General features: G+C 44.3%; 1 protein-coding gene across 1 annotated transcript in view; it reads left to right on the forward strand.

The window, feature by feature from the left end:
- LOC137547346 (alcohol dehydrogenase 1-like) overlaps positions 1-22,119 on the forward strand; it is a 44,830-nt gene extending 22,711 nt beyond the window's left edge. The window contains exons 6-9 of the mRNA XM_068270851.1: positions 710-970; positions 14,705-14,840; positions 19,611-19,749; positions 21,622-22,119. Of these exons, the coding sequence (XP_068126952.1) occupies positions 710-970; positions 14,705-14,840; positions 19,611-19,749; positions 21,622-21,646 (561 nt within the window). The 3' untranslated portion in view covers positions 21,647-22,119. The remainder of the gene's footprint in view (positions 1-709; positions 971-14,704; positions 14,841-19,610; positions 19,750-21,621) is intronic.
- Positions 22,120-22,587: the final 468 nt, after the last annotated feature.

The following is a 22,587-nucleotide window of genomic DNA, read 5'->3' on the forward strand; positions in this document are numbered from 1 at the left end:
CTTCAGCCTGCGTGTGAATAACAGGTCCAGGTTATACTTAATCCCAGATAACCGTGTAGGATACATTACAATCCTTTCCTATAATTACCAATGGGTCACAGCATGTTCCTCTTGGCTAAAGGTGGTATCCTTTCAAAAGCGGTGGCTAGTATCATGAATTAATTGCTATTATATTACTGTGAAATTACTAAAAGCAACACTGAAGCGAGCTGTAAAAAATACTCACCCATTTAGAGGGAAGCTCTGGATCTCATAGAGCCTTCCCAGTCCTCTTCCCGTGTCCTCATTCCACCACTGTCCCCCCAATAAAGTAATTTGACCTGCAGGTCAAATAAGCCTTCGGCCCTCTTCAGGCAGGCTTTGAAAGTACTTGTCTACCCAAGTACTTCCCTTCCCAACATGAGTGTCTACATACAACACACGATGGAGTCTAAGCTTGCGCATCTGCAGAACGGATGCGCCTGTGTTCGGAAACACTCAGGAATGGGCATGCTTCCAAAGCATTCCAAGGAGCCCCATTAGCACCAGCTTTGAATAGGAGACATCAGTGGAACAAAGTAACGGAGAAGGTGAGTATCTAACTTTTTTTTTTACAGCTCAGGTTTGCTTTACGTAAGAACACTAGTTTTATTAATAATGGTAATAAGTGATAGTGTAGGTAAAATATGTGTGATAAAGTATGTCTTAACTTTTATTTGATCTGTCGCAGGTCACACCAGGATCCACATGTGCTGTGTTTGGCTTAGGTGGCATCGGCTTGTCTGTAATAATCGGATGCAAAGTTGCTGGAGCCGCTCGAATCATTGCAATTGATATAAACACTGATAAATTTGCCAAAGCAATAGAATTAGGCGCTACTGAGTGTATCAACCCAAAGGACTGTGAGGAGCCCATCCATGAGTTGCTGGCAAAGACAACTGAAGGAGGAGTTCACTATAGCTTTGAATGCATTGGAAATCCTGATGTCATGGTCAGTGATGCTAGACTTTAATAACGGTTATTTCTTAAAACAGTTTCATTTCTCAGTGGTTACCCTGATCCAGAAAATCATGAAACCTTTCTGTCATTGTTTATATGGGCAATGCGTAGGGATGAATGGTGTCACTCGTATCAGCCTATCACACAAATTTGTTACATGGCTTTATTCAGCCATCTGTCATTTTATACAGTAGAATTCCTTTATAGTGAACTCCAAGCAAAGTAGCTTATTAGTAGTTTATTATATCCGAAATTGTTATACTCAAGCACATAAAGTATACTATAGCACTTTATTTTAATTAAGCCAATAATTGGAGTCATTTTTTATCTCCGGGGCTTCAGCAAGCGAGCAGACAGCCTATAAGCAAAATCAAAATGCACTGTGCTCAATATGTAGGGTATACTGCAGGTATGCTACTAAAGCAGGCCATACACTGGCTCGATTCGCGGCCGTTTCGACAGCAGATTCGATCCTGGGATCGAATCTGCTGCCAATCGTTCGCGGTAAACGCAGCCGCCGATCCGATTTCCTCCCGAAATCGGATCGGTCCGTCGATCGCGCCGTGCGGGAAATTACCCTCGATCGCCCGCGGGTAAAGTGCGCGTCGCTAGCGGCGGCCGATCCGATCAAGTATACATTACCTGAGGCTGGCTCCCGGGCGTCTTCTCCGCGCTGCACGGCTCTGTTCCGGCTCCATCCATCCCGGCGCTTCCTGTGTCACTGCAGTGACCAGGAAGTTCAAATAGAGGGCGCTCTATTTAAACTTCCTGGTCACGGAGTAACACAGGAAGCGCCGGGATGGAGCCGGAACAGAGCCGTGCAATGCGGAGAAGATGCCCGGGAGCCAGCATCAGGTAATGTATACGGGGGGGACAGGCGGCAGGAGCAGCTCAGCAGATGGTGAATCGTGAAATCGATTCACAATCTGTTTGCAGTAAAGGCAGCCATACGATCCCTCTCTGATCAGATTCGATCAGATAGGGATCTGTCAGCTGGTCGATCTAATGGCACATCGACCAGTGTATGGCCACCTTAAGAGTTTCTTGTACTGCCAGAAGATCACCCCAGTCAATACTTAAAGAAATAAGGCAGCGTTTCACTAGAAGGGCTGATACCACTATTAAAACTCAAATACTTTGGTCACATTATAAGAAAACCAGATTCTTTAGAGAAATTATTGATGCTTGGAAAAATTGAGGGCAACAGAAGAAGAAGACAACAGAGGCTCAGATGGTTAGACAGCATATGTGAAGCTATGGACATTTAGCATACAGAAGTACTTATAGTCATGAAGAGTCAGAGGAGACTGAATGAGGAGGAGGTGTCATAAACCTGAGAGGTTCATGCCTTTTTCATGATTGCTAACTCAGTAAAGGACCAGCCTTTAAAGCGTTGCTATCATATAAATCCGGCCCTCTATAATAGTAATTATAGATAGTGTTGGGCGAACATCTAGATGTTCGGGTTCGGGCCGAACAGGCCGAACATGGCCGCGATGTTCGGGTGTTCGACCCGAACTCCGAACATAATGGAAGTCAATGGGGACCCGAACTTTTGTGGTTTGTAAAGCCTCCTTACATGCTACATACCCCAAATTTGCAGGGTATGTGCACCTTGGGAGTGGGTACAAGAGGAAAAAAAAATTAGCAAAAAGAGCTTATAGTTTTTGAGAAAATCGATTTTAAAGTTTCAAAGGGAAAACTGTCTTTTAAATGCGGGAAATGTCTGTTTTCTTTGCACAGGTAACATGTTTTTTGTCGGCATGCAGTCATAAATGTAATACATATAAGAGGTTCCAGGAAAAGGGACCGGTAACGCTAACCCAGCAGCAGCACACGTGATGGAACAGGAGGAGGGTGGCGCAGGAGGAGAAGAAGGCCACGCTTTGTGAGACACAACAACCCCGGCCTTGCATGAGGGCAAGAAGCGTGCGGATAGCAGGCTTTGTACCGCCATGCAGTCATAAATGTAATAAAGATAAGTGGTTCAATAAACAGGGACCACGCGGCAACGCTAACCCAGCAGCAGCAGACGTGATGGAACAGGAGCAGGCGCAGGAGGAGAAGGCCACGCTTTGTGAGACACAACAACCCAGGCCTTGCATGAGGGCAAGAAGCGTGCGGATAGCAGGCTTTGTACGGCCATGCAGTCATAAATGTAATAAAGATAAGTGGTTCAATAAACAGGGACCACGCGGCAACGCTAACCCAGCAGCAGCAGACGTGATGGAACAGGAGGAGGCGCAGGAGGAGAAGGCCACGCTTTGTGAGACACAACAACCCAGGCCTTGCATGAGGGCAAGAAGCGTGCGGATAGCATGCTTTGTACCGCCATGCAGTCATAAATGTAATAAAGATAAGTGGTTCAATAAACAGGGACCACGCGGCAACGCTAACCCAGCAGCAGCAGACGTGATGGAACAGGAGCAGGCGCAGGAGGAGAAGGCCACGCTTTGTGAGACACAACAACCCAGGCCTTGCATGTGGACAAAAAGCGTGCGGATATAGCAGCAATGCTTTTTGCCGCCATGCAGTCATAAATGTAATACAGATGAGAGGTTCAATAAACAGGGCCCGGAAACGCAACACCATCCCAGATGTTCATTGGTCATGTTACTTGGTTGGGGTCCTGGAGTGTTGCGTAGTCATTTCCAATCCAGGATTGATTCATTTTAATTTGAGTCAGACGGTCTGCATTGTCTGTAGAGAGGCGGATACGCCGATCTGTGACGATGCCTCCGGCAGCACTGAAACAGCGTTCCGACATAACGCTGGCTGCCGGGCAAGCCAGCACCTCTATTGCGTACATTGCCAGTTCGTGCCAGGTGTCTAGCTTCGATACCCAATAGTTGAAGGGTGCAGATGGATGGTTCGACACAGCTACGCCATCTGACATGTAGTCCTTGACCATCTTCTCCAGGCGATCGGTGTTGGAGGTGGATCTGCACGCTTGCTGTTCAGTGGGCTGCGGCTGCATGGGTGTCAGAAAATTTTCCCACTCCAAGGACACTGCCGATACCATTCCCTTTTGGGTACTAGCTGCGGCTTGCGTTGTTTGCTGCCCTCCTGGTCGTCCTGGGTTTGCGGAAGTCAGTCTGTCTGCGTACAACTGGCTAGAGGAGGGGGAGGATGTCAATCTCCTCTCTAAAGTCTCCACAAGGGCCTGCTGGTATTCTTCCATTTTGACCTGTCTGACTCTTTCTTTAAGCAGTTTTGGAACATTGTGTTTGTACCGTGGATCCAGAAGGGTATAAACCCAGTAATTGGTGTTGTCCAGAATGCGCACAATGCGTGGGTCACGTTCAATGCAGTCTAGCATGAATTGAGCCATGTGTGCCAGAGTCCTACCAGAATCCTCATCATCCTCTTGTGAGCGTTGTGATAGTTGTTGTGATGCATCATAGTCGTCACCTTCCTCCTGGTCTGCTTCTGCTGACCATTCGCGTTGAATTGTGGAAGTCCAACGTGCACCGCTCTGGCCCTCGTCAGTGGTGGCATGAAATTCCTGCTCCAACTCCAGCTGTTCCTCCTCCTCTTCTTCGTCATAGCTGCTGGGGCCAGCGTTCCCTGAGGCGGATGGCCTGATGTTGGTACCATCACGCTGATCGTTTTCTCCTTCAGATTCCCCCAGTTGCATCATGACAGCTGTTTCCTTGATTTTTAACATCGACCTCTTCAGTAAACACAGCAGTGGTATGGTAATGCTGACTGAAGAGTTGTCACTGCTCACAAGCAACGTGGATTGCTCAAAATTTTGGAGGACTTGGCAGAGGTCCAACATGTTGGCCCAATCGGATCCACAGAAGCTTGGCAGCTGGCCGGATGCGCCTCGGTACTGCGCCGTCATGTACTGGACCACTGCACTCTTCTGCTCGCAAAAGCGGGCTAGCATGTGCAGCGTAGAATTCCAGCGCGTAGGGACATCACACAGCAAGCGATGGTGGGGGAGATTGAAGCGCTCCTGCATCTTGGCGAGTGCCCCCGAAGCAGTACTGGAATTTCTACAATGTTTGGACACTCGACGCACCTTCAACAGCAGATCGGGCACGCCTGGGTATGTCCTCAGGAACCGCTGAACTACTAGGTTCATCACGTGCGCCAGGCAAGGGATGTGTGTCAGCTTAGCCAACCTTAAAGCGCGAATGAGATTACTCCCATTATCACACACAACCATGCCCGGTTTCAGGTCCAGCGGTGCCAGCCACAAATCCGTCTGTTCCTTTATTCCCCTCCAAATTTCCTCCCCTGTGTGCTGCTTATCCCCAAGGCAGATTAGCTTCAGCAACGCTTGCTGACGCATGCCAACAGCTGTGCTGCACTGCTTCCACGATCCTACTGCTGCTGGGTTAGCGTTTCCGGATGAGGTACAGCTTTGAGATGCGTTGGAGGAGAAGGAGTCAGAGAGGTAGGTGCTGCTGTTATCCAGTGGGAGGGACGGCGGTGCAGCTGTTTGTGGCGTGGGCAACACCCGTGCCGTAGCAGGTGAGGAATCGCTGCCAGGCTCCACAAGGTTCACCCAGTGCGCGGTAAGGGAGATGTATCTACCCTGGCCGAACGCACTCGTCCAGGTGTCAGTGGTGAGGTGAACCTTGCAGGCAACGGCATTCTTCAAGCTTCGGGTTATTTTGCTGACCACGTGCTCATGCAACTCAGGCACTGCAGAGCGTGCAAAGTGGTAGCGGCTGGGAACCACGTAACGTGGGATGGCCACTGACATCATGCCCTTGAAGCTGTTTGTCTCCACCAATCGATATGGCAGCATTTCGCAGGCCAGAAGCTTGGCTATGCTGGCTGTTACTGCCACGGCCCGGGGGTCATTTGCTGGCAATTTCCTCTTGCGCTCAAACATCTCCGACACAGACAACTGAACCGTAGCGCTGCACACGGAAGGGCTGTTGGTTGTTGTGTTTGATGAACACTGGGAGACCTCAAGAGCACTACTCCGGAAAGTGACAGTGTCAGCGTCGTCTGATGTTTGTGAATGTTGTGAACCACGCAATGGCTGGGCTACTGCTGCTGCTGAGGCGGGTCTGGTGAACCCAAGGGAGGCAGTGTTGTTTCTGGTACCCTGTCCTGACGCGTTTGCCCAAAGAGTGGGATGTTTGGATAGCATGTGACGGCTCATGCTGGTGGTGGAGAGGTTGTTAATATTTTTCCCCCTGCTCAGGCGGGTCTTGCACACCTTGCAAATCGCCATGGTAACATCCTCAGTGCAGTCTTCAAAGAAAGCCCAGACTTTGGAGCACCTGCCTCCTTGCTGGCGATTTCTGTTTGCTCCTCTTTTGCCTCTCACTTGAACTTCCACGCTTGTGGTGCCTGAAATTGCGCGCCGCCTACCTTGTGGCACAAGGCGAACTCGTGCAGCAGTGTGTTCTTCAACAGACTCATCTGTGCTGCTGCTACGACGGCGATGTTCTCGTTCACAAACAAAATCTGGGTCTCTGTCCACATTGTCCATACCCTCCTCTTCCATCTCCTCAAACTCGTCATATGTCATTGTGGGCCACCGCCGTGGAGTAGAGCTCCCCACAACAACCTCTGCGCAGCACACTCCAACGTCGTCTTCCAGATCTTGTCGGCCGACCTCCTGCAATTGCAACCCCTCCTGCCCAAATTGCTCTGGGATTTGGGTTTCCGAGTCCTCTTCGGACTCGCCTCGTATTTCAGTGCGCGGTACATTTCCCACAGTTAACGGTTGTGAATCCAGGCACAACATTTCTGGCTGTTCCTCCATTGACCTTTGAAAGGTGGAAGTTTGTTGGGCTGGGAATAGCTCCTGCGAATACCCCATTGTGTCCTGAGGTAATTCATCGGACTGGTTATCTGGCAGTTGTGTGCGTGGTGTCGCTGCCGGTTGTGTCAGCTTTGTGCCCACTGGCTCCTTGTAACTGGCTGAGGACTCGGACCTCGTGCGTGATGTGCTGGTGCTGCTTAACCCACTGCTGGACGCTTGAGAGGTCATCCAAGTAATTATCTGGTCCTGTTCTTTTGGATTTGTGAGGGTTGTTGTCCTGGACAACATGGGTGGTATTGAGTGGGTTTTCTTGGGTGCTCCCCTGTGGCCTGTACGTGAACCGTCAGGGGAAACACCTCTTCCCTTGCCCCTCCCTCTTTCACCGGATTTCTTCCTCATTTCACTTATCCTTACAGTACACGCTGACTGGCAGCAGTACAGTGGCAGTACAGAAATGCTATACAGTACCACTATTCCCAGCAGCGACACAGAGCACAATGCTATACAGTGACGGGTGAGCGGTGTACCACTATTCCCAGCAGACACAGAACAGTGAACAGAATGCTATATAGTGTGGCTGAGCGAGCGGTGTACCACTATTCCCAGCAGACACAGAACAGTGAACAGAATGCTATATAGTGTGGCTGAACGAGCGGTGTACTACTGTTCCCAGCAGACACAGAACAGTACACAGAATGCTATATAGTGTGGCTGAGCGAGCGGTGTACCACTATTCCCAGCAGACACAGAACAGTGAACAGAATGCTATATAGTGTGGCTGAACGAGCGGTGTACTACTGTTCCCAGCAGACACAGAACAGTACACAGAATGCTATATAGTGTGGCTGAACGAGCGGTGTACTACTGTTCCCAGCAGACACAGAACAGTGAACAGAATGCTATATAGTGTGGCTGAGCGAGCGGTGTACCACTATTCCCAGCAGACACAGAACAGTGAACAGAATGCTATATAGTGTGGCTGAACGAGCGGTGTACTACTGTTCCCAGCAGACACAGAACAGTACACAGAATGCTATATAGTGTGGCTGAACGAGCGGTGTACTACTGTTCCCAGCAGACACAGAACAGTACACAGAATGCTATATAGTGTGGCTGAACGAGCGGTGTACTACTGTTCCCAGCAGACACAGAACAGTGAACAGAATGCTATATAGTGTGGCTGAGCGAGCGGTGTACCACTATTCCCAGCAGACACAGAACAGTGAACAGAATGCTATATAGTGTGGCTGAGCGAGCGGTGTACCACTATTCCCAGCAGACACAGAACAGTGAACAGAATGCTATATAGTGTGGATGAGCGAGCGGTGTACCACTATTCCCAGCAGACACAGAACAGTAAACAGAATGCTATATAGTGTGGCTGAGCGAGCGGTGTACCACTATTCCCAGCAGACACAGAACAGTGAACAGAATGCTATATAGTGTGGCTGAGCGAGCGGTGTACCACTATTCCCAGCAGACACAGAACAGTGAACAGAATGCTATATAGTGTGGCTGAGCGAGCGGTGTACCACTATTCCCAGCAGACACAGAACAGTGAACAGAATGCTATATAGTGTGGCTGAGCGAGCGGTGTACCACTATTCCCAGCAGACACAGAACAGTGAACAGAATGCTATATAGTGTGGCTGAGCGAGCGGTGTACCACTATTCCCAGCAGACACAGAACAGTGAACAGAATGCTATATAGTGTGGATGAGCGAGCGGTGTACCACTATTCCCAGCAGACACAGAACAGTAAACAGAATGCTATATAGTGTGGCTGAGCGAGCGGTGTACCACTATTCCCAGCAGACACAGAACAGTGAACAGAATGCTATATAGTGTGGCTGAGCGAGCGGTGTACCACTATTCCCAGCAGACACAGAACAGTGAACAGAATGCTATATAGTGTGGCTGAGCGAGCGGTGTACTACTGTTCCCAGCAGACACAGAACAGTACACAGAATGCTATATAGTGTGGCTGAACGAGCGGTGTACTACTGTTCCCAGCAGACACAGAACAGTACACAGAATGCTATATAGTGTGGCTGAACGAGCGGTGTACCACTATTCCAAGCAGACACAGAACAGTGAACAGAATGCTATATAGTGTGGCTGAGCGAGCGGTGTACCACTATTCCCAGCAGACACAGAGTGGCAGTAAACAGAATGCTATATAGTGTGGCTGAGCGAGGTACACAGAGTGGCAGTAAACAGAATGCTATATAGTGTGGCTGTGCAAGCGGTGTACTACTATTCCCAGCAGACACAGAGTGGCAGTAAACAGAATGCTATATAGTGTGGCTGAGCGAGGTACACAGAGTGGCAGTAAACAGAATGCTGAGCGAGCGGTGTACTACTATTCCCAGCAGCGACACACAATGACTGGGGGGGACCCTGGCTAGCGTGGCTGGAGCGCGAACTACCCTGCCTGCCTACCCAAAGCTAAACCCACAGACAAATGGCGGAGATATGACGTGGTTCGGGTATTTATTTACCCGAACCACGTGACAGTTCGGCCAATCAGAGCGCGTTCGGGTCCGAACCACGTGACCCGTTCGGCCAATCACAGCGCTAGCCGAACGTTCGGGGAACGTTCGGCCATGCGCTCTTAGTTCGGCCATATGGCCGAACGGTTTGGCCGAGCACCGTCAGGTGTTCGGCCGAACTCGAACATCACCCGAACAGGGTGATGTTCTGCAGAACCCGAACAGTGGCGAACACTGTTCGCCCAACACTAATTATAGATTGACGGTATACCTTGAAATGAATCAGAGCACTCAGTATATGATTTTATATAAAGAATTGTATTTGCTTATCATACAGCATATATACAAAATATGAACAGTTCCAAGTAGTGTTTCCTTATAACAGTATTCCATCTCATCAAGACTTTATAGCCAAACGATCTTTAATCTTCTAAGCACATTCAAAAAAGAATATAACAGTTGTGTTATGTAGAATAGCTGTGTATATAGTAGCTGTGTAAAACTTGTAGTAATCTTCTTAAAGAAATAGCATAAAAATAGCTTCTAAAAAAACTTCTTGCTAACATCTTAACAGAACTTAATGCTGAAAAATTAATAAAGTAAATCACCAAAATATTAAGCATTTTACCCCTTCTCTGTCATCTCTTCAGCATCTAGAACAGGCATGGGCAAACTTGGCCCTCCAGCTGTTATCCAACTACAAGTCCCACAATGCATTGCAGGAGTCTGACAGCCACAGTCATGACTCATAAAGGCAAATGCATTGTAGGACTTGTAGTTCCGTAACAGCTGGAGGGCCAAGTTTGCCCATGCCTGATCTAGAAGCTTCTGCCTCGTGTGTCTTCTTAGGAGATTGGTAGGCTAGTGCAAACTATGAGCTTTCAGCTCCTACTTTTATAGTGATTGGATGCAATATGGTTGCCTAATCTGGAATTTCCCTAAATCCCAGGTTCTGATTGGCTGAAACTTCTGTACATCAAATGCTATCTTTGTTTTGAATCTGAGTCTACAGCAATTAGATGCTTATTGAAGTACACAGGGCTTCCTCCAATATACTTATTTAAATATAAAGCTTATTATATAATTGCACATTAAAATGTAATAATATAAAATCCTGTTCTATAAATTTGTCTCTTAGAAGTAAATACATTTAATATTTTCCACCGGCAGAGGTCACCATTTAATCATGTTTAAATAATTGGGAAAACCCCTTCTTTTTGTTTCATATTTTTCATATTTTGACTTTCTCTGGCTGGGAAATTTTATCTTTTCTTGCTGGCTGTAACGGCCTTGTAACAAGTACATGTCAACAATCTTCTATCTTACAAGTTAAAATAATTTTATAAAAGTTTTACTTTCTCTAACTATCACTGACAGAATCCAGCATTAAATGTAATTCAAAGTAATAGATTTTATTATGTGTGATTATAGGTTTAATAATAATTATTTCTTTCTTTAGAAGGACTGTATTGATTATTAATATGTATATGTAATAACTGAGCAATATACATATTTGATTGCTGCAGTAATGTGATTTTCAAATTTGCTTTTTTTCAGTCTTCACACAGTACACGTATCTATAACCTTGACATTTGAAAGATGCTTGTAACATAAACAAAAATGTTTTAGCTTCTGTAACTAAAATAATATAATAAGTTTCACTGCCTGGAATGTGTTGAGATGTCCCAGAGCAATATTTTAAAGAAGTACTCTAACTTTACAGTTCTTTACAGTACAGTCAATAGACACAGAACCAAAATAGAAGATAAATGATACATTGAAATCATTTTGATTACAAATTGTGATGAAACGCGGAAAAGCCGCTGCCTCTCAAGGTGAGGCGGCTGTTTCCGCGTCCAGCAGGGCGTCACAATGCGGAAAAAACGCTGCATGCCGCATAGGCAGAGCGGCGGAATCCGCATTGGGAACGGCGGAATCCGCATCGGTAACGGCGGAATCCGCATTAGAGGCGACTCCCGCACTCAGTTCACTGGATACATTGCAAAACAGTACTGGTGTGGCTGGGACTGATAGTCCACCTAGATTCAGAGTGACACGTACGCGTGCGCACAGAGGCAGAGCTTAAATAACAGCCAGAAGGGAGTCAGCTGACCAGGCGGGTCAGCTGACATTTTCCACTACTCTCATTGGTCCAGCAATTAGGGAGGTCCTGGAGAGGTCCTTGTGTATATATACTGCTGGCTGTTCACTTGCTCTTTGTCTGGCGTTGCAAACACATACGTGGGAGCACTCAGACCTGTAGTCAGATCCTTAAGTGTGCCGGGACCAGCTGGAGCTGTAATCCTACACTTAGCTAGATTATGTTGATAGTTTAAAGTACTAGTTTGATTGTGATTATCTGTTATGACTCTTTGCCTGCCTGACTATCCTCCTGAACTCTGATCTTGTTCCTTGACATTCTGATACTCTGTTGCCGAACCCCGGCTCGTCCTTAGACTCTGCTTCTGCCTCCTGATCTTGTACCTCGATATTTCTGATACCCTGTTGCCGAACCCTGCCTGTACCTAGACTCCGCCTCTGCCTTCTGATTCTGTACTTTATATGTCCGTGTGTTACAACCTGGCTTGTCCGACCTCGAGAACCGACCTTACTATTGGAGGCGGTTCCCCGTCCTGTTAGTGACACTACCTCCTGAGTGTCACTTTCAGACTAACCTTCCTACTGTCAGCCTGACTCCTCCCACCTTGGAGAGTTCAGGTCTTCGGAAGGAAGCCGTGCAGTACTCCTCACTGCACTGAGGCCAGTCCTCTAAGTGTTACTGTTACACCAAACACTACACTCTACTCAGGTGAACCGAGGTTAGCTGGTATATCGGATTATCGGTGATACTGCAGATCACTTATAATCTGGTATACATCTGTATTCCCAGTGATACTGCAGATCACCGGTAATCAGATCCTCTCTGTGCTTCACCGTTCGTTACACAAATGTATAAATAATACTTGGACAATATCAAGAGGACAACTCTATATAAGCAAAAGATCACCTATGTATCTCCCACACAATGCAATTTTCCCCACAAAGAGGAGGCAAAGCAAAGCTAGATGCTTGCATTTCTGGCCCCTGGTAAAGCCTACTGTTGCAATTTAGGGTTCCTCTTCAATGTCTGACCCCACTCCCGGACTTTTGCATTTGGACTGGTCTTGAGCAAGTAATGCCCATTGAAGCCCAGTAGTACAAAGTAGGGCATGGCTTTTCTCCTCTGCACATGAGGACTTTGTTCTACTGGGCATGTCCAGACCTTACTTGCACATCACCAGTCTGGATGTGTTCATCCACGGCCAGGACCACGACTACAAAAAAAAAATATTGAAAAAGCTTTTGTCAAATAGGTTTAGAGGGAGTCGGGACCCTGAACTGATACAATGAGCTGCAGGAGGATCTGGGAATTGATCATGAAGCAGGTAGTTTTGGTGCCCAGCGCCAAAACTAGGCACCACTATAACAGTAATGCTATAGTGTGCGGGGCGCATAAGGGTAATTGGGGGTTCTGATGATCGCTATAACTCTGAGGGGGAATAGTATTTAACACCGCCAGGGATTTTTAGCGGCAGCAGGGTGAGCCATCATTCGGTTCACCCTGCGCCCAGCTCGCCATGGTGCATTGTGAGCCAATTGGATACGTACGCATGCATCGGATCATCCAGAGAAGTATCTAACTTAATTTTTTTTTTGCTTCCTTCAGGCTCCCTTTAACTTCTTTATCTGTATGGCCTGGCCTATATAGGTGTAATTTGTGGTTTTGATACTCAGCTATGATTAAGGATCAGTGTGGTCTGAAGCATTTCAGCTGTTGCTGAATTTCTGTATGTCTTGATTTAATAAAGGGCCTGGTTTTATGTGAAAAATACTGTGTGGATCGACTGATGACAGATTGATCTATATTGGGACTGGCTGGCCTGAGATTCTGCATGGCTTCATGCTATTGGAACTTGTGGTTAAGTGGTGCTTTTCCCATAGTCCAAACACTGTTTTTTCAAGTTCAGAGATCAAGCACAGAGTGGAGTTAGATGTTATACCCAATTAGCGATGGGCTCACGGGTAGAAAACTAGCCAAATCCTTGATTCTAATGAGGCTTAATTGCCTCAGGTGTGTGCATGGGGACAGGGGTTAATTACCCAGATGCCCGTACACTTCTGTGCATATCAAACGCTCGCATGTGTCCAATGGTATGAGTTCCACAACTCAATTCCATGTACTTGCTCCTTCCGGCCGAAGGAGGAAGTGTGCGGTATTGAGTGCTGGAACACGTCCCAATGGACGCGTGTGAGCGTTTGTTACACAGAGAAGCGCCCGGACATCTGGGTAAGTAACCCCCTGTGCCCCATGCACACACCTGAGGCAATTAAGCCTCATTAGAATCATGGATTCGGCTAGTTTTCTACCCATGAGCCCCTCACTGTACCCAATCACTAGAGATAGATAAATCAGAACAGAACATCAGCTACTTTTTGATGGGTTTTCCTATTTTTTATTGCTCCTGTCTTGAATAACACCCTATTACATTTCCCTGTGCAACACCAGATTGCCTATTTGTTTACTAACTCATGCCAAAGTAAAATAATTCTTACAATATTTTGCAGAAAGCATTATATCTCGAGCGCTGTAATCACAGCGCAGGAGATTTGGGCGCACACTGAGTAACTTATGCCCTCAGAAGACAGAGCAGAAGTTACATTTTAAAACACTATAATTCTGCCTCCAAAATAGCTGGAAGCTGAATTATATCATTCACCACTATCCACGTGGACCTAGAGGGGGAATAGTAATTAACGTCACTGGGACTTGTGTAGCAGCAGGATAAGCCATACCGGCTGTACCCTGCGCCCAAGTCTCCCGGCGGCTATTACATATGTACGCATTATATCTGATTTATAGAGTACCCAAGCTGAAGCTCAGGTACAAAATGAGATACTTACCTTAAGAGAGAGAAGCCTCAGGATCCTATTGAGGCTTCCCACCCTGCTGTGATGTCCCCCATTGCTGAGCGTGACTCTCCAGAAGAATAGCAACAAGGCATTGTCGCTAATCATATCGGGGCTGTGCAGCTCCTCTTCCTATAGTGTGGCTGGCTACTCGCCGCGTGAGCCTGACCACACATGCGAAGTAAGCCAGAGCTGCGGGCTCCGTGCTACTGTGCATGAGCGAGCGGGCTCACACGTGGCCACACTATAGGAAGAGGAGCTTTGCAGCCCTAATGTGGAGGGGGCCGCGCTAAGCAAGGGAGGATGCTGGAGTAGGGAGGAAAGCCTTGATAGGATCCTGAGGCTTCCCTCTCTAAAGGTAACTATCTTTTTTTGATCTCAAGCTTCGGTCCGGGGTTACTTTAAATATGTGGTGTGATGTTGCTAGGATTGCATCACCACACTCAGTTTTTGTTTGGTAATTGCACATTTTACAGCTGAATCCAATATAATATGGATGTAAAAAAGACAACATTTAATATGTTGCTTTCTCATATTCTTGTTACATATTTAGATGTCAGCATTTCTGTCTTCCTATCCTGGCTCGGGTGTTACAGTCATTATTGGAGCAGCTCCTTTGCTCTCACAACTCCCACTTAATCCATTACTGCTTCTAGGTGGCCGTACTTTAAAGGGGGCTATATTTGGAGGTAGGTTCAGACCAAGGTAATCACCAAGTAGTACAATAATGCTTGCAAAATGTCTTTCAATATGTTGTTCCTTTCAAACCTTTATGTTTTGGGCTTGGGTTAGGAGTTAAAATATTGGTAGGTGTGGCAACAACAGAGATTACACAGGCACTGTGGTATGTTCAAAACTAAAATATAAGAAGACATTATATAACTATACATATCCCTACATATTACTTCAAAAATAGCCATTTCCAAACTATCATTTTCTATGTATTTGTACAGCAGCAAATTTCCAATCTCCTATCCATCTACCTACTGCAGTACAAAGCGGTGGAGACTCACTCTCCAATATAGAATGAAGAGAAGGCACACCACGGGTTAGCAATCTTGCTGTACTGAAGTGTGTCAAACAGCGCACAGCTAATTTTGGGTGGTGTATGTCAAAAAAAGGGTGTGTGGAAATGTGGGCGGGCACCCAGAAATCTGTCAGATCCCACAAATTCTGTCAAAGATCGATGCGGCAGCATGGCCACCTAGTCATAGTTTTGATCGATTTCCAGCCTAAATTAAATTGAAGCGATCAATATGGCATGCTGGAAAGATTTTGCTTGAAAGCACTTGGTTGGATCCATAGTGGTAGTGGCAATCGATTTCTGATGACCAACAAATGGACCTCTGGCCGGTCTCCTCCCATATGTAATGAATACCTCATGGACCTGGGGTGAGTGTGCAGTGTAATGAGTGCGAAGTACTGGTGTGCAGTGTAATGTGGCCACACACACTACAATCAAAAGAATGTATGGTAAAATCAAATAAACATTTTTTTTTATTCCAGCAAGAAATCAGATCGAATTTCCCATTTTTTAAAATCTTAGTGGATTTGGAATGACTGATTTTTTTTTATATGTATATATAGTACAGACCAAATGTTTGGACACACCTTCTCATTCAAACAGTTTTCTTTATTTTCATGACTATGAACATTGTAGATTTACACTGAAGGCATCCAAACTATGAATTAACACATGTGGAAGTATGGTACATAACCAAAAAGTGTGAAACAACTGAAAATATGTCTGATTCTAGGTTCTTCAAAGTAGCCACCTTTTGCTTTGATTACTGCTTTGCACACTCTTGGCATTCTCTTGATGAGCTTCAAGAGGTAGTCACCTACAATGGTCCTCCAACAGTCTTGAAGGAGTTCCCAGAGATGCTTAGCACTTGTTGGCCCTTTTGCCTTTACTCTGCAGTCCAGCTCACCCCAAACCATCTCGATTGGGTTCAGGTCTGGTGACTGTGGAGGCCAGGTCATCTGGCCCAGCACCCCATCACTCTCATTCCTGGTCAAATAGCCCTTACACAGCCTTGAGGTGTGTTTGGGGTCATTGTCCTGTTGAAAAATAAATGATGGTCCAACTAAGCGCAAACCGGATGGAATAGCATGCCGCTGCAAGATGCTGTGGTTGCCATGCTGGTTCAGTATGCCTTCAATTTTGAATAAATCCTCAACTGTGTCACCAGCAAAGCACCCCCACCTCCTCCTCCATACTTCACGGTGGGAACCAGGCATGTAGAGTCCATCCGTTCACCTTTTCTGCGTCGCACCAAGACACAGTGGTTGGAACCAAAGATCTCAAATTTGGACTCAGACCAAAGCACAGATTTCCACTGGTCTAATGTCCATTCCTTGTGTTCTTTAGCCCAAACAAGTCTCTTCTGCTTGTTGCCTGTCCTTAGCAGTGGTTTCCTAGATATTCTACCATGAAGGCCTGATTCACACAGTCTCTTAACAGTTGTTCTAGAGATGTGTCTGCTGCTAGAACTCTGTGTGGCATTGACCTGGTCTCTAATCTGAACTGCTGTTAACCTGCGATTTCTGAGGCTGGTGACTCGGATTAAGGAAAGGTGGGGGGACAGGCTGCGCATCCCTAAACACATGCTGCAATTGAATGGTTAATCGCATAGGTATACACCGCCTCTGCCAGACTGAAAAATGCATGCCCTGCATCCAAGACAAGTGCTAACATTTATTAAACTAGGAGGTACTTTAGCTTCCAATATGGTTTGCATGCAAAGTATATTATACTAGACACTTGCGCCACGGTGAGGCAGACCTCCGGGCGAGTGACCTAACCTAAATTTAAAACCTCGGGAGCAGCTAAGCAGAAAAAAATGTGTAACTTACATTTGGTAGAACAGCGAGGAGAACGCCAGCGCATACCACTAAGGCTGCATCTGAAATGACCACCAGCTCAGTGTGTAGCACCTATATAGACTTTCTACACACTTCGCGTTCAATTCAGATGCAAATCATATGCAAATCTGCTACTACTTATCATGCAAACAGGAAACTCAGGAGGAGGGGCTGGGAGCAGCTAACCTGACAGTTACATAGTTACAAAGTTAAGGAAAGGTGGGGGGACAGGCTGCGCATCCCTAAACACATGCTGCAATTGAATGGTTAATCGCATAGGCATACACCGCCTCTGCCAGACTGAAAAATGCATACCCTGCATCCAAGACAAGTGCTAACATTTATTAAACTAGGAGGTACTTTAGCTTCCAATATGGTTTGCATGCAAAGTATATTATACTAGACACTTGCGCCACGGTGAGGCAGACCTCCGGGCAAGTGACCTAACCTAAATTTAAAACCTCGGGAGCAGCTAAGCAGAAAAAAATGTGTAACTTACATTTGGTAGAACAGCGAGGAGAACGCCAGCGCATACCACTAAGGCTGCATCTGAAATGACCACCAGCTCAGTGTGTAGCACCTATATAGACTTTCTACACACTTCGCATTCAATTCAGATGCAAATCATATGCAAATCTGCTACTACTTCTCCTGAGTTTCCTGTTTGCATGATAAGTAGTAGCAGATTTGCATATGATTTGCATCTGAATTGAATGCGAAGTGTGTAGAAAGTCTATATAGGTGCTACACACTGAGCTGGTGGTCATTTCAGATGCAGCCTTAGTGGTATGCGCTGGCGTTCTCCTCGCTGGTGACTCGGATTAACTTATCCTCCGCAGCAGAGGTGACTCTTGGTCTTCCTTTCTTGGGGCGGTCTGCATGTGAGCCAGTTTCTTTGTAGCGTTTGATGGTTTTTGAGACTGCACTTGAGGATACTTTCAAAGCTTTCCCAATTTTTTGGACTGACTGACCTTCATTTCTTAAAGTAATGATGGCCACTCATTTTTCTTTACTTAGCTGCTTTTTTCTTGCCATAATACAAATTCTAACAGTCTATTCAGTAGGACTATCAGCTGTGTATCCACCTGACTTCTCCACAACGCAACTGATGGTTCCAACCCCATTTATAAGGCAAGAAATCCCACTTATTAAACCTGACAGGGCACACCTGTGAAGTGAAAACCATTTCAGGTGACTACTTCTTGAAGCTCATCAAGAGAATGCCAAGAGTGTGCAAAGCAGTAATCAAAGCAAAAGGTGGCTACTTTGAAGAACCTAGAATCAGACATATTTTCAGTTGTTTCACACTTTTTGGTTATGTACTATACTTCCACATGTGTTAATTCATAGTTTGTGTGAATCTACAATGTTCATAGTCATGAAAATAAAGAAAACTCCCTGAATTAGAAGGTGTGTCTAAACTTTTGGTCTGTACTATATATATACATTTTTCTAAAAATTGAATTGTGTGTCTGCGCCAATTTCTTTAAAGATCTAAGCCATTTTGGGGGGATTTTTCAATCATTTTTTTTCATAATTGGAGAAAAACTGGAGAAATAATCAAACACAGGTTTGTGATACATTGGTCAGATTCTTTTTTTATGTTTTTATATTTTTATGTCATAATCAATATAAACAAAAAGGTTGTAATGGTGTGAGACCAGTGACCACCTTTAGTGTAAGGAAGGTCAGATCTTCAGTCTGTATTTTGTGTCACTACTGCACAACATAACTGGCAATAGACTGCTCTATAATTTTTCCACTGAGCTAAAGGTCATTTGATTGATTCGCTGTTTGTGTGTACCTTTATAATGTCTTCATAAATGAGTTGGTTGTTACAGTAATCTACACTTTAGACCACATCTTTAGACCAAATCAGCCTATAGGAGAACCTTAAATGGACTTTTAGTTCCAAATGATTAGGCCATAGGGTCACTAAAAGAGACTTCCAGGTTGCCTCTTTTTTAACCCCCCAGTAATATAAATTACTGTAATTACATTTTCAATGATGTTATTTGCTTGTTCAAAATCACTTTGAAAGGTTACCATCCATGAATAGGTTGTTACTATCTTTGAGCTTGAATCTTTCAAAAGATGTTCCTATATATTTTACTGTATTAATAATGATAATCATCTCTTTCCGGGCAAAAGCGAATAATTTTTATCTTTCAAAGATAAAGCATTATCCATCAATCTGTTAAGCCTTATAGAAAGGCTGGACTGTTTTTGGCTGAGACAGTCGATGAGGGCCTTCTTGACTTTGAATACAGTATAGCATGTGTGCAGGTGTCCCCTGACGTCTGCCAAAGTCACTTAATGATCTAACATGCCAGATTTTAAGTGGCAATTGTTGGTCATGTCCTTTGTTCTTCTCCTTACTTGCCTGCAGAAGCCGCTTCATCATTCCCTACACCATTGTCCCTAGTGCCCACATCCCTTCTTCAAGTACAAAGATTGTGTCACTTGACATTGGGGTATTTTTTATCTAGTTTCAGACATTTGGGCACAGTAAATGTAGATAGTAATTTATATTATGTATTTAGTTATAATCATGTAACTTATTTTGTAACATCTTATGTTCAATTTACCTTTAGGTTTTAGAGGCAAGGATGATGTTTCTCAACTTGCGTCAGATTTGATCTCAGAAAAGTTCAAAGTAGATGGTTTGATATCTCACAAACTGTCTTTTGATGAAATAAACAAAGGATTTGATCTTCTGCGTAAAGGCGAAAGGTATGGCTCAATTACTGGAGATAAAAAAATTGCTGGCAAAGTCAAAAATGCTGCCAGTGCTCACCACATACGATCAGCCCTCTCTCAGTGCAGGTGAAACTCTCAGTGCAGGTGCTGATATGTTAATACAATTGCACATCCACTAACTCATTCACCTGGTAACAATTCTTATTTTGATCTGATATGACTAAGGAGGTTTGGAAATATTTGATACATAATAGAAGAAAATTTTAAAAATTATTTAAGGCTGGTGCACACTGCAAGAGCTTTTTCTAAGCGCCTGAGATTTAAAAAAACCCTTACTAATGTAATGCTATGGGTGTGATCTCACTGGAGCGGTGGGATTTTATAAAAATCCTCCATAGCATTGCATTACCAAGAGTTTTTCAAATTAATTGTGCTTAAAAAGCTCTTGCAGTGTGAACTAGGTCTAAGTCTGGGCTTGCATCCACCAAGCCTTTGTAATTAGGGTTGAGCTGTAATTTTTGTTAAAATAATTTTTGCATTCACATTTTTTTCTCACTTTCAAATTATAATGCCTTGTATGAAAATATAATGGACTTTCCAAAGCATAATCTTTTTTGCGGAAACATAAAACTTTCCTGTAAATGTGTTTTCACATGCCCATTGGCTTCCAAGCATTTGGAAAAAATAGTTACATGCATGCCCATAACTTGGTGCAAATACAGCTGTTTTCACATGCCCAATTGCCCATCCATAAGTGTGTGTTTGAACATACAGTGTACTTACCTGTGCAAACATGTTTTTTTTTCTTATTCCCATAGACTTCAAGGCATTGGGTGAATATGTGTTTTCTCATGCCCACATATTTTTGAAAATATTCTCATTAGTGCAAAAATGAGACATTTTCGTGAAAATTATGGAGAAACAAAAATTGCCATGTCCATTTATCACTGTTTGTAATATCTTCTGAAGGTCTGTCACACTGGGCACAATGTTTTCCTCTGACCCTTCTTAATTTATATACTTGTGTAAGATTTTAGTAATATTAGAACACATCTGTCAGATGGCATTTTCTGAATCTGATTTGGTGACTACTAATATTAAAGATTAGGAGCAATTTAACTTTACTTTGGTAGCTGAACAGCACTTTTACCCAACTTTCCCTAAAACAACAACAGAAAATTTGACAAAGAACACTTAGCTTGTTTATTTATTTATTTATTGTACTTATAAAGCACCAACATATTACGCAGCGCTGGACATTAGTTTAGGTTACAGACAACATTTAGGGGTGACATGCAGCAAAATGACAATACATGAATACAAGAAAGACCAGATCATGCAGCACAGTATGAGTACAAGGTAATGCTTAGTCAGTCACTGGATGGGAGCATGGAGATTAGGCAAGTTAGGTTTACTCAGATGCCTAGCATGGGTTCACAGTAATGGAGGTGCATGATCAGGTAGGACACAAAAGGAGGAGGACCCTGCCCAAAGGCTTACAATCTAGAGGGAGAGGTAAGGACACGAAAGGTAGGGGTAATACTCCTTATAACAGCTAAAGGAGTATTATGCATCGCCACACCACACCCAAATATTTTGAACCAACAAAAGTTAAGAAAAAAAGGCAACTCGTAAATCTACGGGGACCAAATTTCAAGAAGCAAGAGGTTTACAGGTATCTAAGGATCTGTTCTTCAGCTACTCAGAAGTAAAGGCAATAACAGGATATGCATGGGCTCAGGCAGACCGGGCTTAGCAACGCATCCATGGGGACTAGGAATGCCTTATTCTTCATCATTCTTTTTCAGTCTTATTTTTATCAAGAGTTCTAATTCTCTTTTTAGTTGTATTTATGTTTTTTCTACATTCTAAAGTCTAAATGCATCTTATTATTTTCTCTTGCAGCATACGCACAATCCTTCATTTTTAATTTCCTTTGATTTCAAGCAGAACCTTCTTGTATGACGAACATGGTGCTTATGGGTCTTGTTTACCAACATGGACATTTTACTTCTTTGTACAAGACATATATAAAACACAGATTCAGAAGAAGGTATTATGGGACAGGTTGAACTTTCATTATGTAGATAATCTATAGGTACTTATTTCAGGAAGTTGTGGACACATCAGCTTCATCTAAACACTACAGTAGATACTGATCCTGAGATCTAACTACTAGGAGAATGTAAAGTAAACCTGTCATAAGAGGAATAAATATTTCACCGACAACTCTCTTCTACACTATCTTCATGTTGGGTATTATACTAATAATTTGATGTCACATTCTAATCTGCAATTAGTGATGTTCACTTTCAAGGGAAATTATGCAGAGCAGACGTATATGAATTTTATATAATATAATAGATTTGCCAATCTCCAGCTAACCAAGATCACGATTGTGTATTTCCTGTGTATGAAAGCTAGAAGTGGTTGCAGCTAGATTAAAGGAGGCCATACACAAGTCAATATTTTGGGCAGATTTGATCACTTTCACCCAACTTTCAAGTATTTACCGTATTTTTTTTGAAAAATAAGACACTTTTTCTCACCAAAAAATCGGGAGAAAAAGTCCCTGCGTTTTATATTCCAAAGACAGGCAGTCCCTCATTTACGATCGCCCACCAATACAAACCGATATCATGTAATCAAACCGACTATCATATCTTTCCATAATGTCTCTAATTGGTTAAAGTTTCTGTTTAGAATTTATTAAAGGAGAAATGTGAGGAATCAGATGTGGAGAAATATAAAAACACTTGATGACTTAGAAGCTTTACACATAACCCCAGTTCAATGCTTTCTTAGGCATGTGCCCGTCACTGAATTCTGCTCTCTGTGAGTTACTTACTCAGAGCAAGTGTGCAAATCTTT

Source organism: Hyperolius riggenbachi, chromosome 1 (assembly GCF_040937935.1).
Source record: "Hyperolius riggenbachi isolate aHypRig1 chromosome 1, aHypRig1.pri, whole genome shotgun sequence".
NCBI lineage: Eukaryota > Metazoa > Chordata > Amphibia > Anura > Hyperoliidae > Hyperolius > Hyperolius riggenbachi.